A 25,863-nucleotide genomic window follows, 5' to 3' on the forward strand; every position below is an offset into this window, starting at 1 on the left:
AAGGGAGAAGGGCAGCAAGCACCGGTCACCCTGGAGAGGACCTCACCTCACTCCAGCCCTGCCCATCATCTGACCCAGGGCCAGAGCACGGAGCTGAGGGCGCCAGGCAAGGGGCAAGAGCAGCCGCACGATGGTGGTGACAGACTTTCTTTATAAACATCTGGAAGGAAGTCTTCTCAAGATGTCCCGTTGGGGTGGGGGTGGTGGAGCTGCCTGGCTCAGAGCCAGGACCAGGGCTGCACCTGGTTGAGGAGGACACTTAGGCCTCAGAGAGGCCAGGCCAGGCCCGGTCTTTAGTTTCAGATGCTCCATGGGGTGCAGCAGGAGGGGGCCTGGGTGTCCCCCGTACAAGCCCTTATCTTTATTGTGGCTGATTGGAGGGCTGACTAGGCAGGGATAAGGGACTCAGCCCCACTGGACGCTGGGCTGCAGGGGCCAGCCCCCAGGCGGGGGTGCCCGCAGGGATGGAGGAAGCTCCTGGACTGGTGGCCAGCCCACCGGGTACTGGAAGACGGTGGCTCTGATGGGTTCAGCCCTAGAGGGAAAGAAAAGAACAGAGAATTAGTGTGGAGCACAGCTCAGGCCCAGGCGGGGGCAACCCCCTCCAGCTCACCCTCCCCACCACCCCAGCTGTGGGCAGGGGCAGCTGCCTGTATCACCTTTCTGGAAGGCAGAGTCTCAGAAACACGCAGACCCTTTGAGCCAGCCACCTCACCTCTAGGATTGAGCGCAAGGAAATAGGGGGGCTGTGGGCAGAGACTGAGCTATAAGAAATGGAAATAACCTAAGTGTCCACCTCTGGGGGACTAATTAAATATATATGCACGTCCACAGCAGAGAATGCTATGCAGCCTGCGTGAGAATTAAGGCAAACTTATATGCACTGACGAGGAAAGGTGTCATGATGTATAATACTGTGTGAGTAGGGAGAAAAAGCAGCTTATAAAATAATGTATATAGCATGATGCTATTTTTGTTTAAAGATATATAGCATATATAAATGCATAAAAAAAAACCTGGAAGACACAGCAAAATGTTAACAGTGGTTCTATCTGAGCGGTGCAATTATGGGTGATTTTTTTTTACTTCTTTATACTTTTCAAGAAAGTTTTTCAAGCACGCAAGCCTTTGAAATGAGAAAAAAATATTGTCTAAAAATTTTTTAAAAGCCTTATTTCTCATGCTACTTACTCCCCTTCCCCTTAAGGTCCACCGCCCCAGGAGCCACCTCCTAAGGCCCGGGGCCTATCTGAAGCACCCACCCTGTGTGCTCAGCCCGGGGTGGCCCTGTCCTAAGGGAGCCGCTGAGGCGCACAGGCAGCCTCCCCACCAACTGCTCCACATTCCGATCCTTCTGGACTCGACCCCCACTCAGACTGCCACTCCAGGGCTGCTCTGCCCCTCAGGCTACCTTGAACTCACTTGGGAGCTCATGTCACCCCTGTAGGACTGGAGCTCTCCAAGGGGGAGAGACCAGGGGATGGGGTGGCGTCCATCTGCTCCCGCAGTGCCCAGAGCCGGGCCTGGCACAGGGAGCCACCCAGTGAATGCTTGCTGATGACAAACAGCCATGCTGAGCGCTATTACCGCCTGGATACTACTCTGGGCCAGACAGCACAGCCGAGAGGAACCTCAAGAATCCTTACTGAACCCCACTTTATAGATGAGGCAACTGAGGTGCATGGAATCAGTCACGGGCCCAAGCGACACAGTCTAGAATGGGGGATGAGAGGCCGGAATGCCACCTACACGTGGGCCCCAGATGTTGGCCCCTCATGCTTCTGCCCCCAGCCCAGCCCAGCCCAGCCCACCCCCAGGTCCCACTTTCAGTGAAGGTGAGGCCCTGGCAGGCTCAGGGGCCCAGTGGCCAGGCCTCTGCAGGACGGGAGCGTCCCAGGCCCACTGAGAGGTTTGAAGCCTCAACCAGCCACCCCTCCTGGGCCTGACCTGCTGTCGGACCCAGAGCAAGGGCTTCAGGCAGCCCCGGTGCAGCCTCTGGGGCCTCCCGTGGCGCGAGGACAGGGGAATCCCTGCTCGGCAGCCTGCTGCCCACTGGAAAGCACAGAAAGCGGCTCCCAGCATGATTTATGGTGCCGGGGAGATTTTATAAACTCCACCAGGCGCAGAGAAGGGTGGGAATGGAGGAGGCTCCGCAGTTGCTGGAAGGGAGAGCCCCAGCTGCCAGCCAAGCCCCGGCTCCCCGTGGGGCTGGGGTGACCGCAGTTCTCCTGAGAGGGTGTGATCCATCGGGGAGCCCCTTCTTGTGAGCCTCAGGCCCTTCCTCTAGGACACGGGTCAGACTCCCGGGCAGCTGAGGCCTCCCGCCAGGAGAAGGGTGCGTTCCCCGGGCCTCAGACATGCGGGCCCTGAGGCCTTGGAGCACACCCCTCCAGTCTGCACGGAGCAGACGGGGACACAGGTGCGTAGGACTGTGCTCGTGGCTTCTCTCTTGGCCTGTCTGCCCCGTCACAGGGACAGGGCAGCTCTCTTTCACCTGTCCCCAGCTATGGTCCTAATTAGAAGGAGAGAGTCTTAGGGAGGCACCTGGGCCAGAACAGTAGCACCAGCCCTGAGAGGGGTGCAAAGGGGAAGATTAAGACGGATAAAGTCACAACAACAGTGGAAAGCAGGGGCGAGCACTGGCCTCGCAGGGATCAGCCTGCTCACCTGAGGCTGGCCCCTCCCTCCCCCTACTGTCTGCTCCCAGCAGGTGCCTCAGGGTCGGTCTGCTGGGGCACGGGGGGGGGGTGTGGGGGGGTGGGGGTGGGTGGGGGGGTGAGGGGTGGGACAATGCACCAGGCTGGGGCCCCATTGAGCCTCCATCTCCCCTTTACAAGGATGGTTAGCCTGGCTCACCTTGAGGGCTCCGCTCAGCCTGTGAGGTCAGAGCCCTCGGGTCTGGGTGGCCCCAGGTGGGCCAGGCAGCCATCTCTGCCCTGTGTCCTGGGGGGAGGACACAGACACCCAGAGAGGAAGAGGGGCCACCAGACCCGTCCCCACGAGGCGCCCACGGCACTAATACTCAGGAATAGTCCTGCAGGCCGGGACCCTGCTCCCCCAAATGCTCTCTCATGCAGCCAACATGTCCTGGGTCTGCACCAGGCTGATGACAGTGTGAGCTCAGGGCCGTGAGCGGGAGGCCCGGGGGTGGAAGGGGAGAAAGGGGAGATGTCTCAGCTAAAGCCTGAAGGATGAGTCTGACTTTGCCAGGCAGACATGGTGGTGGTGGGGCAGTTCCAGGCAGAGGAAATAGTGTGCACAAGGTGCCCGCAAATCAGAAACGCCCCACCACACCTAACCAGCTGCCAGGCGTCCGGCGGGACTGACAAAGAGGCCAGATGGGAGAGGTGAGAAGGTGACCCTCAAGGGCCGTGGAGGCGGCAGGGAAGTTCTCCGGGGCCCTGCAAACTGGGCTGTGGAGTCCGGGTCCCCCCGACGGGGAGGAAGCCCAGGAGGGTTTCAGCAGGGCCGGGGCCAGGGAGTGTTCTAGAAGCTGGTTGGGGCTGTTGTGTGGAGGATGGACTGGAGGAGCAGAGGCAGGTAGGAGACCAGGAAGGGCTGCCGTGACGTCTAGGAGAGCCAGGGTGGGTGAAGGGCAGAGAGGGCACTGTTGCCACAGGGCTGCCTTGATGGTAGACTCAGGGAACAGAGAGAGGCAGCCTCCTGGCTGCAATCCACCCCCCTGACCCCGCGGAGTGGGGGCCAGGGACGCAAGGGCAGAGCCCAAAGCCTGTGGGCTGCAGGGGGTGGGTATCATTTTTCATGAGACCAACCTGAGGGGAGAGGGCTGAGGAAGACCGAGGCTGTGATGGCAAAAGCAATGATAAATGGTCACCTCCCTCCTAACAACCTCCTTTTCTCAAGGCTGGACTGGCCTGCTCTGCCCAGAGAGTAATTCATTTTGGCCCCAAGCCCTCAGGAGGCAGGTGGACTTGTGCAAAGGCACAGAGAACAAGTGGAAAAGCAGGTCCCCTGGAAGGGGCCAGGTTGGGTGGTCAGCGGGAGAGGAGCCCAGGGGATAGGGTTCAGCCTAGGGTGGTCCCCAGCGGCAAGCTCTATTCCAGTCACTGCCATCCCAGCAGCCGGCTACTGCCACTACCACTGCAGACTTCCGGCTGCAGTGGCCAACCACTGCACTGGCCCTTGGCCAGCCCTAGACCTGGTAACAGAAGTGGCCCAGGGTCCAAAGCCAGGGCAGGGACCTAAGCTCTCTCTCAAGTGACAGCTGAGTGCTGCTAAGGGTAGTAGGTGTGTGACCAAGGCAGTCACAACCTCCTGGAGGGGAAGAGATTCCTCAGCTACAAACCGGGGGCACCAACCCCCCTAAAGGCCGGGGCTGAGTGCCGGGCACACCACAGCACCAACACACCTGATTATCACGTGGTCACCACTCTTCCTGCGACTCTGGGCCTGTCATTCAGCCTCAGTTTCTCCATCTTGTGCCCTAGTCCTCTGAGTCTCATGGTCACAGGCACGCTGCCTTAGAGAGCACAGGGACACATCTATCCCTAGGAAGGGACTTCAGGGCACCCATCTCTACCCACCCCCACGCCCCCTCAGCCCAGCCACAGGGTCTCCCTGAGCCCTCGGCACAAGCCCAGGGGGTGCCCAGGCCTCTGGGGCTCACTCCCAGCAGAGGAACCATGGTGGCGGAGCAGGGAGGCAGCTGGGTCCAGGGAGTGGGGGAGCGGGGAAGCCCCCAGAGTTCTCTGAGTGGCCTCAGCCCCGAGCTGGGGTGCAGGACATGGGTCCCTGGACCAGTCCCGAGGGAGGTGCCCACACTACCAAGATCACAACCACTTCTGACAGGACCAGACGGAAGGGATGTCACATTCCAACACAGGAGTCATGACTGTACTATATATTTTCAAGGTCGGAGGACAAACTGGGCACAGATTTAAAAACAATTAAAGTTAATTTTAAAATAGCTTAACAAGCTCTCCTCACTGAGGCACGGAGAAGGCAAGAAGCTTGGCCCTCATCTCCTGGCGGAGCCTCAAGGGAAGCCTCACCTCTCCCACAGACTGTCCCAGCCAGGCTGCTGTCCCATGAGGCCACCGGGTCCCAGTGCAGGACAGGAAAGGAGGCAGCCCAGCACGGGGTGACTTTACCAAGTCAGGCAGGTCACAGGCACATCCTTTAGCCCTTTTCCTCCCTTCTCTCTCTTTCAATACCTGGTAGAAGACCCCAGGAGCCCTGGCTTTGGTCTTGGCTGTGACCTTGAAGAGGAGAACCTGGGACGGCACACAGCACACACCTGTGGGCTCCTGACCCAGGGTGCTCCCCGTACAAGGGGTAAAGCGCACCCTGTCCACTTATGAGCGTCCTGAGTGCTGGGCCCAGGCAGCAGCTGGGCCAGCCCCACCCCAGCCCCCTCCTCGAGGAGGCAGTGGGACAATGACAAAGAGCCTGTCACATGCCTGTGCAATCCCAGCTGTGCCTGCTCCGAGCTGTGTGCCCTTGGACAAGTCACATCATCCCATGAGCCTCACTTCCCCTTCTGCAGGGTCGGAGCAACCATGCCTATCTGGCAGGGCCTAGAGGGGACAGTGCGGTGACTGGCTTTCTGGGGCCTCAGTAACCACAGTCAGGCCTCTCCCTCTGGCAATGGACTTGGTAATGTGGAGTCAAGCTGGCTTGGCCACCTGCCCCCTTCAGCCACTGCAGATTCCACTAAGGCAGGGGGATGAGGCCTAGGCCAGGAACCTTCAGGCAAGTGCCCTTCAGCCTCTGGCCAGGGCTTGGGGACCCAAGAGCTCCCGATGTGGCCCCCACCTGAGGAGTCCTTTCGGGGCACCTGTGTCTGGTCCCTGGGAAGTTCGTAGAGACAAGGGCAAGCTGGCTGGGGTCTTGCAACTGGAGGGCATGGGAGAAGTGGACCCACAGGGCCTGTACCTGCTGCTTGGGGCCGAGCTCAGCTGCTGGGCTCTCTTCTCCAGCCAGTCCTCCACGTGGACCTCAGGGAGCTCGGTGACGTCTAGTGGCCACTCCCTGGCCCACCTCTCCTCTGTGGGGATAGAGAGACAGGCAACTGAAGGGCATACTCACCCCCATCTGAACCCCACACTCTCACAAAGCAGCTGGAACCTTCCAGAGGCGGGGGGGTAGGCACGGGCTGGGAGGCCAGGAGCAGGTCCTCTGGCCTGTCCCCATCCTGCAGCCACCTCCCCAGGTAGCCCCTCTGGGCCTCACTCTGCTTCCCCATGAAGTGAAGGCAAAACACTGGCTGCCTCCCAAGCTTTTTGGAGTTGGACACAGGACAGTTGAGAGCCTGGTCCTCAGGAGGGGTCCAAACCTGGGGTCAGGGAGGCAGTGTGGGCTGCAGAACAGGGCAAAGCCTGCGCTCTCCCACCACGAGCCAAAGGCTCTGAGAGACCATGGCTGGAAGAGCTGGAGATACAGCTGTCACCAGGACTCGCTGGCCTGGCCCATAAGGCCTCACTTCCACCCTGGGAAAGCTCCTAGAAACCTGTGTTTGTGGCAGGGCTGCTGCTACACTGTCATCAGATCCCCAGGGCAGGGCACTGCCCACAGGGTCTGACTGGTCGGAGGGGAGTGAGGCCTATTGGTGGATGAGGGTGAAGGTCAGGCCACCCCAGACGCTCGCTGGCTGCCCGAGGCCACGTGGACAGAGGAGCCGCACTGGATGGGGGCTCACATGAGGCTCAGTTTCTCCATCCATTCAGTGAGGGGCTGCATGCGAAGATCGATAAAGACCATCTAAGTGGGAATTTCCTTATCTCTAATTGGAGCAGTACGAAGTGAATTTCCCAAAGGCAGACATGCCAGTTTCCAGAGGGAAGCTGAACTTGCCCTTCCCTGTAGTCCCCAGGCCTGAGCATCCTGAGGGCAGGGAAGGTGCTCTCTTTATCCCCTTGTCCCCAGAGCGCAGTGGGGGATCTGCCAGGGGCCGAATAGGGGCTCCAAACACGTTGCCTGATTGAGGAAGGGAGGGTGGGTGTACATGAATGAATGCCAGGCTAGCAGGGCCCAGGTGGGGCTGAGGCACACCCTCGGGACTCCTGGACAGGAAGCCATGCGTGTCACTTTAAACCCAGCCAGGCACATGGATGGGAGCTCCCTGGCTCCTTCCCCACTCATGCCTGGGGTGGTTTGAAAGCAGTTCCTGATGCCCTGGATAGCCCTCAGCCTACCCCACATGGCAGCCACAGAAGAGGGGGAAGGGGGGAGACACAGGGCAGCATTCCCCTACATCCCCCCAGCACCCACCCCTGCCCAGCCCAGGGTCCCAGTGAAACGCACCCTCCACCTGCATACTCAGGTCCTGCAGGTCTCGCTCTGACATGTGGGAAAATCTGCAGTTGGAGCCAAAGTCGCACTGGCCTGCAACAGGAGGAGAGAGTCACTTGCTGCCCGGGATGGACTCCTACCATTGAGCTGAAGGGCAGCCTGATGAGGGGCCACCAGAGTTTTAGGGGCAGGGTGTTAGGGACTAAGGAGTAGCAACTCCAGCCCTGAGGAAGAAGCTGGACTCTCTCTGGCCCAGCCATAAGAGCAGCCAGCATGGCCTGTCTGGTCCACTAGGCCCTGCTCACAGCCCTTCCCTGGCCGGGGACCAAAGTCCACTGAAGCCTTTCATGATTGGGTTCCATAAGCCTCTGCAGGCTTGTCTCCTGTTACCTCCCCTTGCCCTGGCCCGTAGCCCCGACTAACTATGGGTGGGTCCCTGAGAGGGTTCTGCTTCCTCACACCCCCGCCTTGGTGCCCCCTGCCCATGGCAGGGGGTGGGGGGGGAGGAGAGCACAAGTAGCTGGACTGTGCCCCAGAAAGGCTTTAATGGCAGCTTTGTCAAGGAGGTACCAAAGTCCAGGCTGGCTTTCCAAATCTCAACTGGGGAGACCAAAATGTTTCTCAAAATAACAGGAGACTAGGGGGAGGAGGGATAAATTGGGAGATTGGGACTGACATATCCACACTACTATATATAAAATAGGTAACTAATAAGAACCTGCTGTATAGCACAGGGAACTCTACTCAATACTCTGTAATGGCCTATATGGGAAAAGAATCTAAAAAAAAAAAAAAAAAGAGTGGATATATGTATATGTGTAACTGATTCACTTTGCTGTACACCTGGACTAACACAACACTGTAAATCAACTACACTCCAATAAAAATTATTAAAAAAAATAGGGCTTCCCTGGTGGTGCAGTGGTTAAGAATCCGCCTGCCAACGCAGGGGACATGGGTTCAAGCCCTGGTCTGGGAAGATCCCACATGCCGCAGAGCAACTAATCCCGTGCACCACAACTACTGAGCCTGTGCTCTAGAGCCCGTGTGCCACAACTACTGAAGCCCGCGAGCCTCTCTGTGCTCCGCAACAAGAGAAGCCACTGCAGTGAGAAGCCTGCGCACCACAATGAAAGAGTAGCCCCTGCTCGCCGCAACTAGAGAAAGCCCGCACACAGCAACAAAGACCCAAAGCAGCCAAAAATAAATAAATAAATAAATTTAAAAAGTCATAATAATAGGAGACTAGAGGTGTCCTAAGACAGCCTTGCCTACCAGCAGCGTGTTCACATCAAGGTGCAGCCCATGGGGAACGGCAGCCCCTGATTCGCAGGCCTGGTGCCCATTCTAGGGGCAGCATGGTCTCCTGAGGGGAGCACAGCCATTCACCCCGCTCTCCTAGGCCAACAGCAGTACCTCTCCTTGGTGCTAAGCTCCCTTTTACACCATGTTAATCATCATGGCTTTCCTCTTTGCCTTGGCTGCTAGGAAACTCAAGGCCAAACCCTTAGAGTATACAGGACCTCAAGGCAAGCATGGAGGAGACTAAGCATTCTTCTGGCCTTGTCTTATTTTTCCTACCCTTATTTTCATCTGCCTTTGGCTCCTTCACTTACTGAGGTTTTTGTCTCTTTGAACTATATGCATCTTTATTAGCTGCGTACTGAGCAGTGAAATCAACACCCAGCGTCCTTTGTTCTAACCCTGAAGCTTCTCGGCATTGTCAGGCCTGTTCCTGTCTCCAGCCCTGCCTGCTGGGAGGGAGGGCACAGTGGAGGTCGGGCACAGTGGAGGTCAGGCTCCCAGGCTAACTTAATCAGCCAGTCTATTACACCTATTAGTATCTCCTGGATTTACTTGCAATCTCCCAGCCCTTGCTTGTTCTGGGTAAGCTGATAAAATCACATTCTAGGTCTGAAGAGCTGAGGACCAAGCCCTGGATGTCATAAGGCACAACCCCTGGCAAGGCCCCTGTTGACTGTGTCAAGTCAGCTGACACACCAAGGCCACAAAGCGGGCTCAGGCGGGAGGGTGGGGGGAGGCTGTGCAGAAGTCCAAGCAGACCAGACAGGGCACGCTGGTCCCTAGGGGGACCTGAACGGAGTAGAACACTTTACCTGTCAGTAGAAACTTCCTGCAGGGCCGCTTGTTCTGCTCATCCAGCAAGATGGCAGCTGCATCTGCGAGGAGAGAGGATCTGGGTTCAGACTTTAGCTGCACACAGGCACTTCCTACCACTGAGATCAGGGAAGGAAAGAGGTCCTCATCCACGGAGGAGTGTAAGAGGGGATGACCACAGGTAGGGATGCTGGGCAGAGGGATCCGAGCTTCAGGTGACCTCAGCCCCACCCACCCCACCTAGACCCAGCCAAAGGCCAGGGCCAGGTTTGAGGTCAGAGACTCTCAACTTTGCACAGTAGATCATATTGGGAAGTGTTTTTTTTTGAAGTCTTGGTACCAGAAGAAGACTTCTCTGTACTGTCTTTGCAACTTCCTGAGACTCTCTAATTATTTCAAAATAAAAACCTAAAAAGCCCACCAGTAAACCCCAGGGCCCAGGCATCGCTCCATGGCCAAGGCTGTACCCCACCTCCCTCTGTTCCCCTCTCACACTAGCCACTGGCCTCAACAGGACTTCCTGGCAATCTTTCTGGATATGAACCTTAACCCCCGTTTCCTCCGATTTTTCCTACTTTTACTTTCATCATATAGGTACAGTTTAAATCTTGTATGCTCCTTGGTGGGCAAGGAATCAATCAGTCAAAATCTGTAAGTGAGTGAGACAAGTGAGGAAGGTGCCCTGACTCAGAGGCCCTCATGTCGCCCTGGAGGAAGGAGAGGCCAGGTCTGAGCTGTGCACTTTCCCCGTCCATCTGCTGCCTTTTCTAGAGGCTGCTGGGGTAAAGGAAAGACCATGGGCTACTGAGTCCAGGTACACAGGACCACATCCACCAAATGTCACCATGACCTCCACCTCAGAAGTCTAATGGCTGTTGAAAGCCTTATCCCACCTGACTTCTGACTTCTATGCTTCATTTCATGGTGTTAGCTATTGCTTTTCACTGGATTCCAAAGTCACCGAGTCAAAATAGTTCCCCTGGTGTTTCTGACCTTCACTCTAAGAGCCCTCTGGGTCCTCTGCTCTTCTTTGTTTAGATTTTCTGTTACACTTTCTTGTTTCTTTCCTAAATTTATTCGGAAGTCAAACACATCTCTGCTGGTTACTCCAAGATGGAGACCTCACCACTAAATTCCTACTTAGCCCTCAAGTCAGACTTTCCAGCTGGAGCAGGTAACAAGCATTTCCAATCGAATACTCTCCAGGCCACGTCCAAATGGAGTGAGGGGTTAGGTGGGCTCCTCATTAACGAGCCCTGACTGGTAGATGAACTCTAAGTCTCAGTTTCCCCATATGTAAAATGGGAGGAAAATTCTCACCTGGTAGGGCTGCTGTCAACATTTAATAAGATAACGGATGGAGAGAGCACAGGGCAGAGGAGGTCCCACATTAGAATTGTGGGAAAGTGGGGCTGGGAACGGCTTCAGCATCATGGTCCCCGGGTGATGCTAATGTGCAGCCAGGGCTGAGAGCCTCTGGAGTGGCTGCTCAACAAACAGGAGCAGTTCTGACTCCATTTCCTCCTCATAAACCCACCATTTACATGAACATCCCCATTTTGCAGACGGAAAAACTGAGGTTCACACAGGGAAAGGGGGCACACACATAAGAAGTGGCAGTGCCAGGTCTGAACCCTGGCCTGTGCATCTCAAGCCCCCACCCTTTCCTGTGTGGTTGCTGATTTCCTGGTGGCTGGTGAGTAGCCGACTCTGAGGGAGGCTCCTCACTTCCTCAGGGCTGGCCTGCTGGGGTCGAGAGTTAGCTATCAGAGGACTTACTCCCGGGGCGGCCTGCAGGAGCGTGGGTGGGCCAGCAGCGTGGGGAGAGGGTCAGCACTGGACTTGTCAGACTCAGCCCACCCAGCTGGTGCCAGAGGCTTTCCCTGGGGAGGAGGGCTGGTGGAGGGCGTGTGGACATTGCCCAGGGCCCCACTGGGGTAGGACAGCTAAACTGGAAATGGGGCTGAGTCTGAGTCTTAGACAAGGGGCCCTGGTGGGGTAACTCAGTATGGGAGAAGAGTTCCAGGCTGCCCAGCATCTGGCTGGTGGTTCTCAACTCCAGCCACATGGCGAATCACTAGGCAGCTTTTAAAGTATACACAGCCCAAGCCCATCTTTCTCATGTTCTGTTGTAATTCATCTAAGGGGAGGGCATGAGAATTGCTAAAAGCTCCTTAGTGATTCTGAAGTGCACCCAGGATTGAGAACCCCTAGCCACAGGCCCTGCTCCTCCGCCTGGCATTCAAGGCTCCTCATGATCTGACCCTATTGGTCCTTCTCGCTTCAGCTCCCCAAATCAACAGCTGCCCTGCTGCCCTGGGTTTGTTTGCTTGTTCATTGAGATATTCATCTAACAAACATTTACTGAGCACGTCCTGTGTGCCAGGCGCTGCGCCAGGATGAGGATTTAGTGGAGAACAAGTCAGACCTGGTCCTTCCTTCCACTCCAATAGTCACACTAATCCATGTGGATATAAACGGGGTAAACAGCCAGCACGCAGCCAAATGACCTGACCTGGCCCAGGAGTTGGAGAGGGCGTCCTGGAGGACTGTCTGGGGTGGGGAGGACAGCAGGAAAGCCATGCCTGCAGAGGGGACAGTACTTGTGGTGGTCAGTGTGGCTGGAGCTTGGAGGGACAGGTCAGCAGGGCTTGGAGGCCTGGGTGGGACAGGGGTTCCACCCAGAACACACTGTTGTAATGGGGTGTGAGGTTACACAGGAGAGGGGCCCTGTTTTATTCACCTTTAAGTCTTCAGAGCCTCTCTGGGAGCCAAGGACACGCTAAGCGCTCACCAAGTGTTGGCCGAATGCATGAGCCATGAGATAAAGGGTACAAGGCCAATCCTTTTGTGGACCCATAAGCATCGTTCTTACTTAGTAAGTCCTTACGTGCCATACAGTCATCAGGAGATTACTGAGCCCCGTCACATCCTGGGAGGGGGGGTATGGCTATTACAGCTGTTTTACACATGGCAAAGTTAGGGCTACAGTGCTAGTGAGTGACATGTTGGGACTGACATCAGGCAGCCCAGCTCCAGGGCCCATGCCTGTCCTGACCAAGGCAGATACGTTGGCACTGACATCAGGCAGCCCAGCTCCAGGGCCCATGCCTGTCCTGACCAAGGCAGATACGTTGGGACTGACATCAGGCAGCCCGGCTCCAGGGCCCATGCCTGTCCTGACCAAGGCAGATACGTTGGGACTGACATCAGGCAGCCCGGCTCCAGGGCCCATGCCTGTCCTGACCAAGGCAGATACGTTGGGACTGACATCAGGCAGCCCAGCTCCAGGGCCCATGCCTGTCCTGACCAAGGCAGATGGATCATCAGCCCTCTGAGGGTTAAGGGACTTGTTCAAGGCCATGAAGCCGGGAGCAGAGCAGGTCTCGAGTCCTAGCTGAGGCAGGGTACCCTATGCCCTTGCAGAGACTGTGCTGTGTGGTTGTGCAGGTGAGCTGGAGCCCTGGGGAAGCCTCCCAAGGAAGGGGAAAGAGCTCATATGTCAGCTTGGGGACCAGGGTGAGGTGATGCACTGCTCTGGATTTCTAAGTCACCACCTGTAAGTGGGGCTCCCTGGCCTGCCCAGCTTCCCTCGAAGTGCTGTTTTAAGGACTGGATATGGCTGGGGATGTGAGCGAATGCTGGGAACCCTGAGAAGGGGCTCGTGGCACCCACTGTTTCATCTTTTCTATAGCCCTCTTCCAATCAACCTGTACCCACGGGGCCAGGGTTCTTGGCTGAAAGTCTGGGACTAGGAACAAACACCAGGATAACCTTGAGGCCTAGCACCACACCAGATCGCAGCCCCTACTGGATTTGGGGTACAGGGAGCCTCTGCCTGACACCAGGTTCAGAGGCCTCTGAGGCACCTGGGAGACCCCTCCGCCCCTGAATTCCCCTCTGCCCCCACTCCCAGCCCCTTGCAACCATAGCCACGCCTGGTCTGCTGAGTGGCTTGGCCACCCTCCCTCACCCAAACCTGCCTCTGGGGATGGGGGTCAGGGGATCAGTGTTTTTTATTTTAAGGTCTCTAGGTGATCCTAACTCAAAGGGTTTAGATCTGCTGCCTTACAGAGTTACTGAGAAAAGCAAATGACAGACCATGGAAGGCACCTGGCATACAGCAGGCACTCAATAAAATGTGAGTGATCTGAATCTGAGTCACAGACCAGGGAACTCTCTGTCTCCCCTTCTGAGCTGCTGGGACTCAGCTCCTTCCTTCCAGCCTCTGGGCCCTGTCCTGGAATCCTGCTCCCCAGCTCATGGAGCACCGGCCCTGCCCCGGCTCATTCCAGGAGCTCCTGGTCACCCCACCCCACTGCCACAGTCCCCCTCCATTTGTCCAGCTCCTGGCGCCTCTCTCACTATGGCTCAGTGTGGCTAAAGACAGCAGAGCAGCAGCAGCTCCCCTCCAGCCAATGCTCCTAGGTGCCAGGCCCTGTGCCAGGTGCTTATGGCCTTAATTCCTTTGCCTCATAAGCCTTTCCCAGAAGCAGCTCAGTCATTCGACAGCCATTTACTGCGCCCCCTGCTCAGGCAGCAGTCGGCCATCGCCATCAAACGTAGCTCCGGTCGTGGTGGCTATTGCCCACAGCCCTTCAAAGGCTGCCCTCTGCCCATCCCCCTTACCGTGGCCTCTGCAGGCCTGCACGATCTGGCCCCGGCCCTGTGGCCAGCCTTGGTCCCTACCATGCTCCTTCTCATCCTCTCTTTGGCTCCGAGAGCAGCTGGCGCTTTGCCCTCTACCCAGGATGGAGCACTGGCTTTTCCCTACCTTTCAGCTGTGGGCCCAGACATTAGCTCCTTAGAGAGGCCTTGTTCATGGCCACAGTGTCCCCAGAGCCTGGTAAGGCGTCAGAGAACGGAGCCCTCAGTCAGGATTGCAGGGAAAGGAGCTCGCCTTCCACCTGCCCTTCTGAGGGCCCATCTGCCCCAGGGGCCAGCAACCCAGGCCTCCTCTCTTTTGCTCCTCAAAGAGCCCAGCTGGCCCGCAGCGTTTCCCTGTCTGATGATAAGAAAGACTGGAGAATAGGGCTTCATCAGCCCGGCCGCCAGGCCGGCAACACCCACCTCGGAACATGTCGTACCAGAGCTTCTTGGCCTTGAGGTGCTGCAGCCCGTTCAGGTGCTTCTTGCGGTTGTGGAGGTTGTCCTGGAAGGAGCGGTCGCAGTAGTCGCAGAAGTAACGCTTCCCCATGGTCACCCCCGCCAGGTGCTGCTGCTGCCTGGGAAGTCGCAGGGCGCTGGGTCAGAGCACAGAGGAAATGCCACCACCCTGCCTGAGCACGCCCGGGGGCCAGGCCTGCGCCACGTCAGGAAGGCTCTACTTACCCACACCAGCTCGTATGAACTCCGCAACAGCCCATGAGGGGCTACCCGGGCAGATGCTTATGGCCTGAGAGGCCTCATTCCAGAGGGGTCTTTTAACAGTTCTGACACCCAGCTTCCACCCCAGGTCGGTTAAAGCGGAAACACAGTGGGTGAAGCCTGGGCATCAGCATGTTTTAATGCGCCCCAGGGAATTCTTGTCTGCAGCCAGGCTGGAGAACCACCACCTCACCCACTCTGGACAGCACCCCCCACCACCTCTGACGTCCCCTCTCCTGTTCCTCCATGCTGGCCGCACAGCACCCCCTCTCTGCTCCTCACACGTGCCAGGCACACGCCAGGCACACGCCCACCTCCCGCTGTTTGCACCTGCTGTTCCCTCTGCCGGGATGCTCCCCCCGCATACCTGCCCCGCTTGCTCACTTGACTCCTTCGATCTTTGCGCAAATACTACCTTCTCAGTAATCTCCCATGACCACTTTATTTAAAATTGCAGAACCCTCCACTTAGCTTTCCCCATTCCCTGCTTCACTTTTATCACCTTTGAAGTAATAAGTTACTTGTTATGTTTATTATATTTTTCTTTCCTTCAACAGGAATATAAATCCATGTGGGCTGGCATATTTTTGTGTTTTTGTTGTTGTTGTTGTTTTTAGGACACTCACACTTTATTTTCTACATAAAATTTACAAAGCCCCAGCCCCCAAAGTGGTGCACGGTACAGAGTAGGCAACCAAATATTTGTTATTCAACAATGAGTTAATTCCCATTTTCCTTATGGGACAACTGGGGTTCACAGAGAGGAAGCGATTTGCCCAAGGTCACACAGCTGGTAAGCAGAAGGCAAACCCCGGTGCCCTAAAATCCCGCTGCTGGTGTCCTCCCTTCCACAGCCAGCTTAAGGCTTAGAGAAGCCAGAGGGCTCAGGGAGAAATGCACACAGCTTCGCAAGGAGACCAGCTAAACACTTAGGTGGCAATCACAGAGGGAAATGAGAACGTTTCAGGGTCTTCAGATACTTAAGACCCCTCAGTCCTGGTGACCACAGCTGCCACTCCTGACCCAGGAGATCTGCAGCCATGACTCAAGGCCAGCCCTTGGGTCCCCGTTTGGTGTCACAAGACCAGAGGACAAATGGGTTCACTCAGGGCCACCAGGTGGGATCTGCAAAGGCTGAGCCCAGAATAGCCTCTCACCTTTCAGGTCCTATAGTCTGACCCCTCATTTCCCAGAGCAGGTTCCTGAGGCCAAGAGGAGGAAGAAAAGTGACTTCCCCAAGGTCACGAGGTAGCAGCCCAGGCCAGCGGCAAAAGCCCCAGACTCTCAGAATCTGGCTAGTAAAGTTAAAGCTGAGACCTGACCCACAGGGCAGAGAGATGGGGGAATACATGTTGGGAAGAAGAGAACGGGGAGAGACACAGAGACAAATAAGCCCCTGGACAGTCCAGGCAGCCAGGCGAGGGATGGAGGAAGCCGCTCCTGCGGCAGAGACAACAGCCATTAAGTCAAGGGCTGTAATGGGATCACGAACAGTCATTCAAAATGAAAACGTATAAAACCTCTCTTCTCCCATTACTGCTGAGAAACCGCATCCCAGACACGCGGACTTGATATATTAAATTTGGCAGCTCTAATACACCCCGTCTTGCCAATAAACTTATAGGAATTGGACTGAAATTGTAAGAGATGAACGTTTAACGGCCGAGTGCTTAACTAAGCCATTCATGAAGGCTGAAGCTCAGAGGAGCCACTGGCTCTGGAGCATAAAGGGGAAGGGACGGGAGGGCCAGTGGGAGGGGCGTTCCTCCAGGAGACTGATAAGGAACAGTGGCTCTGCGGCAGACTTAGCTAGGCAAAACCACACAGGGCACTGGGAAGCCAGCTGTGTGACCTTGGACCTCTCCAGGCCTCTACTTTCACTGTAGGAATATGGGGCGGTGGGTCCAACGGGTTGGCTGATTGCTTAGGGAGCAGCACACAGAAGTTTGAATCCAAATGAATTATTAATAAAAGAGTAACAGCAATACAAATGACACTAATAATGTCTGGCATTAAGCAAGTGTACAATAAATGTTATGTAATATTTGATGCACTAAGCACCTACTATGTGCCAGCACTGGGCTAAAAGCTTTATAATCCATCATCTCACTTAATCCTCAGGACAACCTGTGAGGTTTCAGATGAGGGAACTGAGGCTCCAAGAAGTGAAGTGACTTAGCCAAGATCACGCTGCTAGAAAGCAGCCGAGCTGGGCTTAGGACACAGGCAGGATGGCTCTAGAGCCCACACTCCTAATCACTTATGAAAGTTGCCTCCTAACAAATCATACTGATGACAGCTTTCCTTTACTCACTACACCCCCAGGACCATGTGGCCCCTTTAAACCCCAAGAGGTATGTATTACAACCTCATTTACGATTGAGGAAACTGAGGCCCAGAGAGGTGCTGTGAGGTGCCCCAGATCACACATCCAGGAAGGGCAAAGCAGGTCTCCAACCAAACCACCAGGAAATGAAGATCACATGCCCCTCTCCCAACCTGCCCAGCAACACCGATTCAAATGATGAGCCCCTCGGGGCTGGGCTGTGTGTGCCTGTGTGAGCGTGTGTATTTGTGTTTTCCCCTCTCTCTCACATAAACAAACCATGGGGGGCACACCAGCCTCAGCTGAGGGCCATCGTGGCAGCGCTGCCCACCCATGCCTCCCTCTGCCCACCCTGGTCACCCCTCATCTGGCACAGGGGAAGTGCTCAGCCATCCAGGACGGGTCAATGGACTTTGTGTCTAGTCCCAGCTCTGCCAGGTGAGGATGTGGCTCTGTCACTTGCCCTCTCTAGGCCTCGGTTTCCCCACATGTGAAGTGGGACGCAGACAGCTAGACCAGGTGATCTCTAAGGGCACACACACACACGTGTGTCACTTAGCACAGAGCCTGGCCCACAGGAGGCCCTCCAGAAACATTGGCCATCATCACCATCATTATTATTAGCCTCCAAAAGCCTGTATTTCAGAAAACTGAGACTCAGAACAAGGAACAGGATATCAGTGCCCAAGTGACCTCTGTGGTCAGCTATTCCATATTACAGATGAGGCAAGGGAGGCCAGTAAAGGGAACTGAGTTGTCCAAAGCACACAGCACAAGGCAGGGGTGGGACTGAACCTCAGCCCCGTTGGCAGGCTAAGACCTCTGCCTGCACAGCAGCTCTGCAGAGCCCCCAATGCCCAGGAACGGTGTCAAGGGAGCAGAGCGGCTTTAGAGGGGCCAGCACTTCCTGCCTCCTTCACAGGCCTGACCCCATGGAGGCAGAGGCCCTGTCCCTGGTTAGGAGCTGGCCTCCAGCAGGGTGACCTCACCCAGGCATCGTCCAGGTGTGAAGTTCTAGAGCTCCTGACCCAACTCCCTCCTGCTCCAGTGCCCTGGCGCACATTAGCAAAAGATGCGGCTGCAGAATCCTCTGGACAGACACAGCACCGGGCCAGACACACAACTTGGCAAGCAGAGTGTATTTCACTCTGCCTCACCTCGTAGCCAGGTGTCCTTGCACAAGGCACAACCTGCACCACTGCACTTGGCAGCCCTGAGTGGGAGGTCAGGGAAAGGGGAATGGGGACAGCCGGACGTCTCTACGGCACCCAGACACCAGCATGGGGTGCTGACTAAGCTGGCCCTCTCTGCTGTGATTCATCCTCGTCCTCTGAGGCTGGCGCACTCTGCAGTGTGTGAGCGAGGTCCTGTCCGGAACACAGGACCATCCGGCCCGACTCCCTCACCAGGAACACAGGCAGTGCCACCCACCCACTCCCAGAGACTAGGTCCACGGTGGCGACAGCATCTGCTGGCTCCCTGGAGCTTCGCCAGGTGACAGGGTGGCTCCTCATGGGCACGGGGCAGAGGGCAATGCTAGTGGGACCACCCTCTGAGGTCACACAGGCCTGTGTTCAAATTCTAGCTCCACCACTAGAAAGTTATTTCATTTCCCAGAGTCTGTCCTTAGCTATAAAACAGGGACCCCGCCGCTGCTGTGAATTTACCACCACAGAGAATGGAGGCCGTTACCGCTGTTGCCATCATCCCCTGGGAGGCTCACTCCCCTCCTACCCCCAGCGCGTCCTGACCAGTTGATTTAAAATTGCAGCCAAAGTCACAGCAGCAAACACGTCTGCCCCCTCACCACCTGCTGTTTTCCATAGCTCGTCTCACACACTGATTTACTGTCACAAGAGCTGCCTCCCCACTAGAATACAGGCTCTACGAGGGCAGAGGGTTCTGTCTGTCTGTCCAACTACACCACCCGGAAGAGAGGATCAAATGCAGAACTGCTGGTGGAATAAGCGAGGGAGCCACCTGTGGAGCCCAAGGCCTCCCGCCCTTTGCTCACCGACCCTCTTCTCCACAAGCCTGAATCTGGGGACAAGGACGGGGACGAGAAGAGAGTCATGTAAGGCCCCCAAAAGCAGGTCTCTGCCACCCCCACCCTCCCTGCAGGGCTTCTGTCTCCAGCAGGGCCCCCACTACCGACTTAGACCACACCTGGCGAGCCCACGGCACCTGACTGCAGGCCTCCAGGCTCAAGGAAAAGATGACCAACGAGTTGAGACGCTGTGGGGTGGAAGAAGGAAGAAAGGAGAATCAGATTTGACTCCTGTGTGCTAGGCATTCTCTTATTTAATCCTCACAGACCCTCGGAGTAGATATCAAGGCATCCACTTCGCAGATGAGGAAACAGGTTCAGAAACTCTCACTCCTATTTTGCTCAAAGCCACGACCGGGAGAGACACTGATAAGGAAGATTTCTCATCAACCTGAGTGCTGCGGGTGGGCCAGTGGTGCTGAGGGCCCCCGTGCACCTCCTGTGGAGCCCTCACCAGGCGTGCCAAGGCACATTGGAACCAGCATTCACACTGGGGCCTGGCTGACCCGGGACCCATTCTCTCCCCACCCCACCGCTCCACCGTGAGGCTGGCTCAAGGCAGACATCTGTGCTTCACTGCTATTCTTGGTTGCTTTCATCACGTGCGTCTCAGGTACAGAGCTGGCTTTGGCACAAGGCTAAAATCAGTCAACAGCTCGGCCGTGGCCGGGGCTGGGATGCATACTGTAATTATACAGGACTTGTGCTCACCACATGCTGCCCTCGAGCTTACCTGTCATTTCTTCTAATTATGGCACCACCAGACCCCAGGTGAACAGCAAACCGCAGCCAGAGGACGGCTTTACTGCACGCCCCCTAGGAGCATGGCAATGTCCCAGCACCACATATGCCCGCCGTCTGGAGTTGGCGGCATCGGACCCAGCCCCTGCAGGTGGCCTGCAGACTGCCTGCTCAGGACCCAGCTCCAACAGAAGTGCCAAGAAGATCCAGATGTCTCCCCTGATAGGAGCCCTGATATGTTAAGGGTCTCCCTCAGATGTCCCAGGGTTTTGTAGCAACCACGAAGCTTTCTCATCCTGACCTCATTCACGTGTTCATTTTTTTTTTTTTAACATCTTTATTGGAGTATAATTGCTTTACAATGGTGTGTTAGTTTCTGCTTTATAAACGTGTTCACTTCTTAAAGTAAAGTATATCATCCACTCTCAGCAATATAAGGCAGTGGGGACTCCACCCACAGCGATTTCTTAACTCAGCAGGTCTGGGACAGGGGTAGGGTCTAAGGAGGCCCTGATGCAGAGTCCACAGACCATACTTGGAGAAATGCTGGTCTAAGTGGGGAGATGACAGACTGAGGAACAGAGAAGGAGGGAGTTTGCCTGAAGTCACACAGGCCACACAAGTCAGCCCTTACTGTATAGCCATCCACCCAGGCCTGCATCCCAACTCTGCCACTCGCAGGCTGTGATACTCTCGTCAAACTACCTACCCCTGAGCCTCATCTGGAAGTCGGGGGTAATAATACTTTTCACAGGAGTACTGTGAGGATTGAATCATGCATGCTAGGTGCTTGGCAGAGTGTCTGGCAAGCCAGTGCTGCTTAATGCACATCTGTGGACGTGGCAGCCAGCCTCTGTGGCACCCAATGACCCCACCTCCTGGTGTCTGCACTTTGTGTCCCCTGTTCCAAAGCATATCAGGGTTGGTCTCTGTGACTAAGAGAAGAGAGCTGAGGGATGGTATGTCACCCCCAAGATCAGGTTATAAGACAACATGGCTTCCATCCTGGTGTCTCGCTTTCTCTGATCACTTGTTCTGGGGGGGAAGCCAGCTACCATACTGTGAGCAGCCCAGTAGGGAGGCCCACATGGCAAGGAACTGAGACCTCCTGCTAACAGCCAAGTGAGTGGGCTTGGAAGCAGACCATCCAGCCCCAGTCAAGCCTTCAGAGGAGGGCAGCCCTGGCTGACAGCTTGACAGCAACCTTGTGGGAGACTCTGAGCCAGAACCACCCAGCTACGCCACTCCCGTATCAGATAATGTTTGTTGTGGTAAGTCACTAAATTCTAGGGTAATTTGTTATGCAGCAACAGCTAACTAATACAGTGAAATAAATGAATGGAGAAGCTAAATCACTTTATAATTTGTGATGGCCACAGGTACAAAGTGCCCCACAATGCAAAACTCTCCTGAGTCAAGTCAAAGGAGGGCCCCCCTCCCACTTGCATATGCACAACCCTAAAGTTCCATGATTCCCTTTTCAGTCATTCATTCACCAGCCAAACACACTGAGCACTTCCTCTATGCCAGACTGGGGTTCACGCTTCATGACACAGAGTCCATGCTCTCACGAGAACGTGAGCTGAGTATGTGCTGGGGATGGGTAGCCGACAGATGTGCCCCCAGTAACAGTCATAGGTAACAAGCTCTGTGCCGGGGGTCCCAAAGAGGGGCGCCTGCATCCAACAGGGACTTCCTCCAAGGAAATGATCAGAGATCATCTCGAAGATCTAGGTACCAAGGTGAGCACTGCAATGTAGCTTGTCCTGAAACCAAACTCCAAATGTCCAAGAGTAAAAAGAGCTGACAGTTATCCATTGCTCACCACATGCCAGGCAGACCGCTCAGGGTCCTGTGTAGAGAGGGGGAAGGGGTTCAATGATGATGCACAAAGCCTACCATCCTCATTTTACCCTAAAAATAACTTTGGGTAGAGGGAGCCCACAACTGGCAAGGAGCAAGAGTAGGGTGTGAGCCAACCTATTCAATGGTGCCATTAAAAATCAAGTCAGGGTTTCCCTGGTGGCGCAGTGGTTGAGAGTCCGCCTGCCGATGCAGGGGACACGGGTTCGTGCCCCGGTCCGGGAAGATCCCACATGCCGCGGGGAGGCTGGGCCCGTGAGCCATGGCCACTGAGCCTGCGCGTCCGGAGCCTGTGCTCCACAATGGGAGAGGCTACAACAGTGAGAGGCCCGCATACCGCAAAAAAAAAAAAAAAAAAAAAATCAAGTCAAAGTAATACATCAACTATACTTCAGTTAAAGAAGAATCAGTCAAAGGGAACAATTCCCTACAGGGACAAAATGTTCATCCCATATTGTAAATGAAAAATGACTCATTGTCACAACAGTATGTACAACATGATACCACTTTTTTAAGGAGAAAGAACTTCCCACCTCAACACACACATATACACACAGACACACATACAAAGACTGGAGAAGACACAAAATATTTACTGTAGTTATGTCTAGAGAATAAAATTACGATGTGTGGGATTTTTTTTTTCATTTTGTGTTTTTCTGTTTTTCTAAGTTTCTACTTTTGGCGTGTATAGTTTTAAAATTTTCCCCAAAAATTCCCTTCAAAAAAGTGGGAAATTTGTCAGGCAGGGATAAACCCTATTCCTTCTTCCTTAGGAGGCTGCCATGGATGGTTCCAGTGACCCCGTTCACCTGGATGAACCGGCCGGGGGTGGTGTTGAAAGGGATCTAGCGTAAACATTTTCCTCAGTCCAGGCTGATGGTTGATAGGACAAGCCCTGATTCCAAGTGGACCTGGCCCAGTGAAGGTCAGCTGAACCCAAATCTGGGCTCCAGGAGCTTCAGGATGGAGAGAGTTTCTCACCAGATAGTTAGAGGTCCCAAAAGGCCAGAGTTTCCAAATAGGAAAGGCAAAAATAGTCTGAAAGAGGCTCTTGAACCATATACCCTGACTCATATAAACACCTCTGCCTTTCCCTTCTCTCCCCACCACCAAGTCTGGGCTCCAAATACCATGTGACTCTCTGTTACCACTGCCCAAGTCAGGTCTCACCCCTTCACATCTGGACCAGCCTCCTTAGTTCAGCCCACCCTTGGCAGCATCACATCAACCCTCTCAAAACAACTCCTCAAAATTTTCCATTGCTCCTGGTGAGGAGCTTATTAAAAATGAAGTCTCCTGAATCAGATCCTCAGGAATTCTGGCTCAGCAGATCTGGAGAGGGGCTCAGAAATTTGCATTTTAACCAGGGACTCTAGCCACCCCCAGTAGGTACCCCCAAGAAATAAAAGCCTGGAGAACTGAGCTTCCACTGTTCATTGACCTCTTCATCCCCTGCATCCCAAAGGCAGCCTTTGCTGAAGGCAGTCACTCTGGGTAGACACAGCCCACAAATCTGTGTCCCAGTCAGAAACTGGTCAGACTATGAACCACCTCAGTAAGCTGAAATGGTAACCCCGACTTGATGAGAATGCTAAGCACAATTTGTTAGAGTGGATAAAAGTGTTTTCTTACTGGCTAAGCATCCTGTCACACTCCAGGAAAGCTTAAAATTGAAAACAGAGGTAGTAGACTAAATCAATTATTGTACTAATGTTCCTGTCCTAAGATTATTAATAATCAGTGTCTACCTGGTGCTTAAAAGTATCACATTGAAAAGAATTTGACATGTTGAGTATATAACAGAAAAGCACTGTGATTCCAGTTTAAAATATAAAAGTCAAAATATGTAGTTAGGTAATTGATAAAGTATCTGTCAGTAATTGATATGAAACTTGTGATTCTAAGTTGAGGGGTCAGCAATGGTTGGAAACACTGGCTGCACGTTAAAATCACTGAGGTGCTATGAAAGCTACTAAGGGTGCCCGCCATATCCTAATTTCTTGTCAGAGATGGAGCCTGTATTTTTTGAATCCCCCGACTGAGAACAAGTTGACAAAACAGAATTTGACTAAGTTTGTTAAAAGTATTGAAAAGTATTAAAATTTATTACATTTATAAGGTTAATTTATTAGATTTTCTAGTAACTGTTTAAGTATTCTGGGGAAATTATGCTTGTTAGGTTATATATCTGAAGTACTTAAAACGAAAATCAAATATATTAAATGTATAAGTGGACTTAAATGTGTAAGGGAATGTAACTGAGCTGAAGATAGGGCTGAATGTTTAAAGGAATTTACTTTGTTCAAGTTGAGTTCAAACATTAATCAAAGGGAAAGTTAAGGTCATTTTTCTAATTTTTCTAGATTTATGTATAGAATAATAATTTCTAAGTTGAAATTGATGGCCTAAAGAAAATTAGATTTTTAGAAAATTGTTGCTCCAAAATGAGAATGAACTAAAAAGGCAAAAAAATAAAACAAGTCCCACCTTAACTCCCTGTGGTCTTCCCTACCCATCTCACCTAAAATAATTCCTCCCTCCTCTGAACTCCTCATCTGGGAAGTTATCAGCAAGATATAAGTATTCTTTCCCAGAAGCTTCACAACTTCCTGCCCGAAAGGGCTACCAGGACGCTTTGCAAATAGAAAATAACCGCATGGTGGATATAGAGCATTTCACGTTTTTCCTACCAGTCCCCAAACAAGGCATTACTGTTGCTTTTACAAGTCAGAGGCAGATCCAGGTCTTGAATCCAGTCCCTGGTTTTCAATGCCACACGTACGCCAATGACTTTTATCTCTGGCTCAGGCCTCTCCTCTGAACTCCAGATCCAAATCCCAATTGGCCTCTGGACCCCTCCATTTGATGCCTAAGGGGCAGCTCAAACTTAATGTGGCCAAACAGAACTTAAGATCATCCTGTTGATTTTAAGTTGCTGAGGTCAAAACTTTGATGCCATTCTTGAGTCCACTTTCCTGTAAGCCCTTACATGCATCTGTCAGCTTGTTCTGTTTGTCCCACCTCCAAAAATACATCCCAAATCTGATCACTACTCTAATCCACACCCTAATCTAAATTACCACCCTGCCTCAATTGACCCACCACAGCAACTTCCCCTCTTCAGTCTGTTCTCCAGAGCAGCCAGAAATGATGACATTAAAATGTAAATTAGATCATGTCACACCGCAGCTTAAAACCCTTCATTGGCTTCCTAGTGCAATTAGAAAAAACTAAGACTTTTTACCACGGGTTACAAGGCCAGATATGAACTGACCTGAGCCTACTTCATAGTCCACTCTACTTTTTTCCCCCTCAAACACCCCAGGATAGAACAGCCTCAAGGCCTTTGCACCAACGTTTTCCTGTTTGAACGGCTACCATTCACTCAGGTCTAGGGTTAAGTGTCGCCCTGGGGCCCACCTTGTCTAAAATATTACCACCACCACCCCCTCCCCAATCAACCTTTCTTCAGCTCTTCAAAGCATTACTTGTCATTACTGCACCTTCCCATCTACCCATACACGGTAGAATGGGCGCTCCATGAAGGCAGGGACTTGTTCACCGCTGGGTCCCCAGCGCAAGGCCCAGAGGCACTTAGAAAACATGTGCTGGACGGCCCTAGTCCTCCAAAGTCCTTGCTATTTCTATTCCCAAGAAGGAATGAGTGGATCTAGGTTTCCTGCCTTCCAAGCCAGGATTGCCAGCTGCGAAACCCAGGGATGAGGGTAACATGAAGCATGGGCAGAATCGCCACTTCCCCTGAGGCTGGGCAGAGGGATTCAGTCCCCAGGACCCGACTTGTTCCACAGGCTCCAACTCTAGCCCTGGACTTGGGGCTGACAGAGACAGGACGGGGGACAAGCCTGGGACCGGGCACCCAGGCCTCGCTCCCCTATCCACTCCGCATTCCGTTTAATAGTGTGGCCCGCCGCGGGGCTCGCGGACTTAGATGGAAGAGCCCAAGGCCTCCCGTGGGGGTAAGGACACTCGCCCTCGACGTCCCGCCAAAGAAGGTACCTGGCTCCGTGGGGCCCAACGGCTCTGAGCTCCTCCTCCTGCTTGCTGGGATTTGTAGTCCTTCCTTGGGTATCGGTCCACCCTTCCCAGAAACCTTTGCGAATCAAAGCTGAGACCGTGCAGGAGGAAG

At 54.1% G+C, this 25,863-nt stretch overlaps 1 protein-coding gene across 1 annotated transcript; it reads right to left on the reverse strand.

Annotated features, from left to right (window-relative positions):
• Window positions 1-131: 131 nt before the first annotated feature.
• ZMAT5 (zinc finger matrin-type 5) lies at window positions 132-25,833 on the reverse strand. The gene is made up of 6 exons (XM_033837151.2): window positions 25,734-25,833; window positions 14,440-14,594; window positions 9,369-9,431; window positions 7,264-7,344; window positions 5,896-6,007; window positions 132-535 (listed from the first exon to the last, which is right to left on the reverse strand). Exons 2-6 carry the CDS (start codon window positions 14,564-14,566, stop codon window positions 406-408), a joined length of 513 nt encoding a protein of 170 aa, XP_033693042.1. The 5' UTR covers window positions 14,567-14,594; window positions 25,734-25,833; the 3' UTR covers window positions 132-405.
• Between the last annotated feature and the right edge of the window lie 30 nt (window positions 25,834-25,863).

This window comes from Tursiops truncatus, chromosome 13 (genome assembly GCF_011762595.2).
Source record: "Tursiops truncatus isolate mTurTru1 chromosome 13, mTurTru1.mat.Y, whole genome shotgun sequence".
Lineage (NCBI taxonomy): Eukaryota > Metazoa > Chordata > Mammalia > Artiodactyla > Delphinidae > Tursiops > Tursiops truncatus.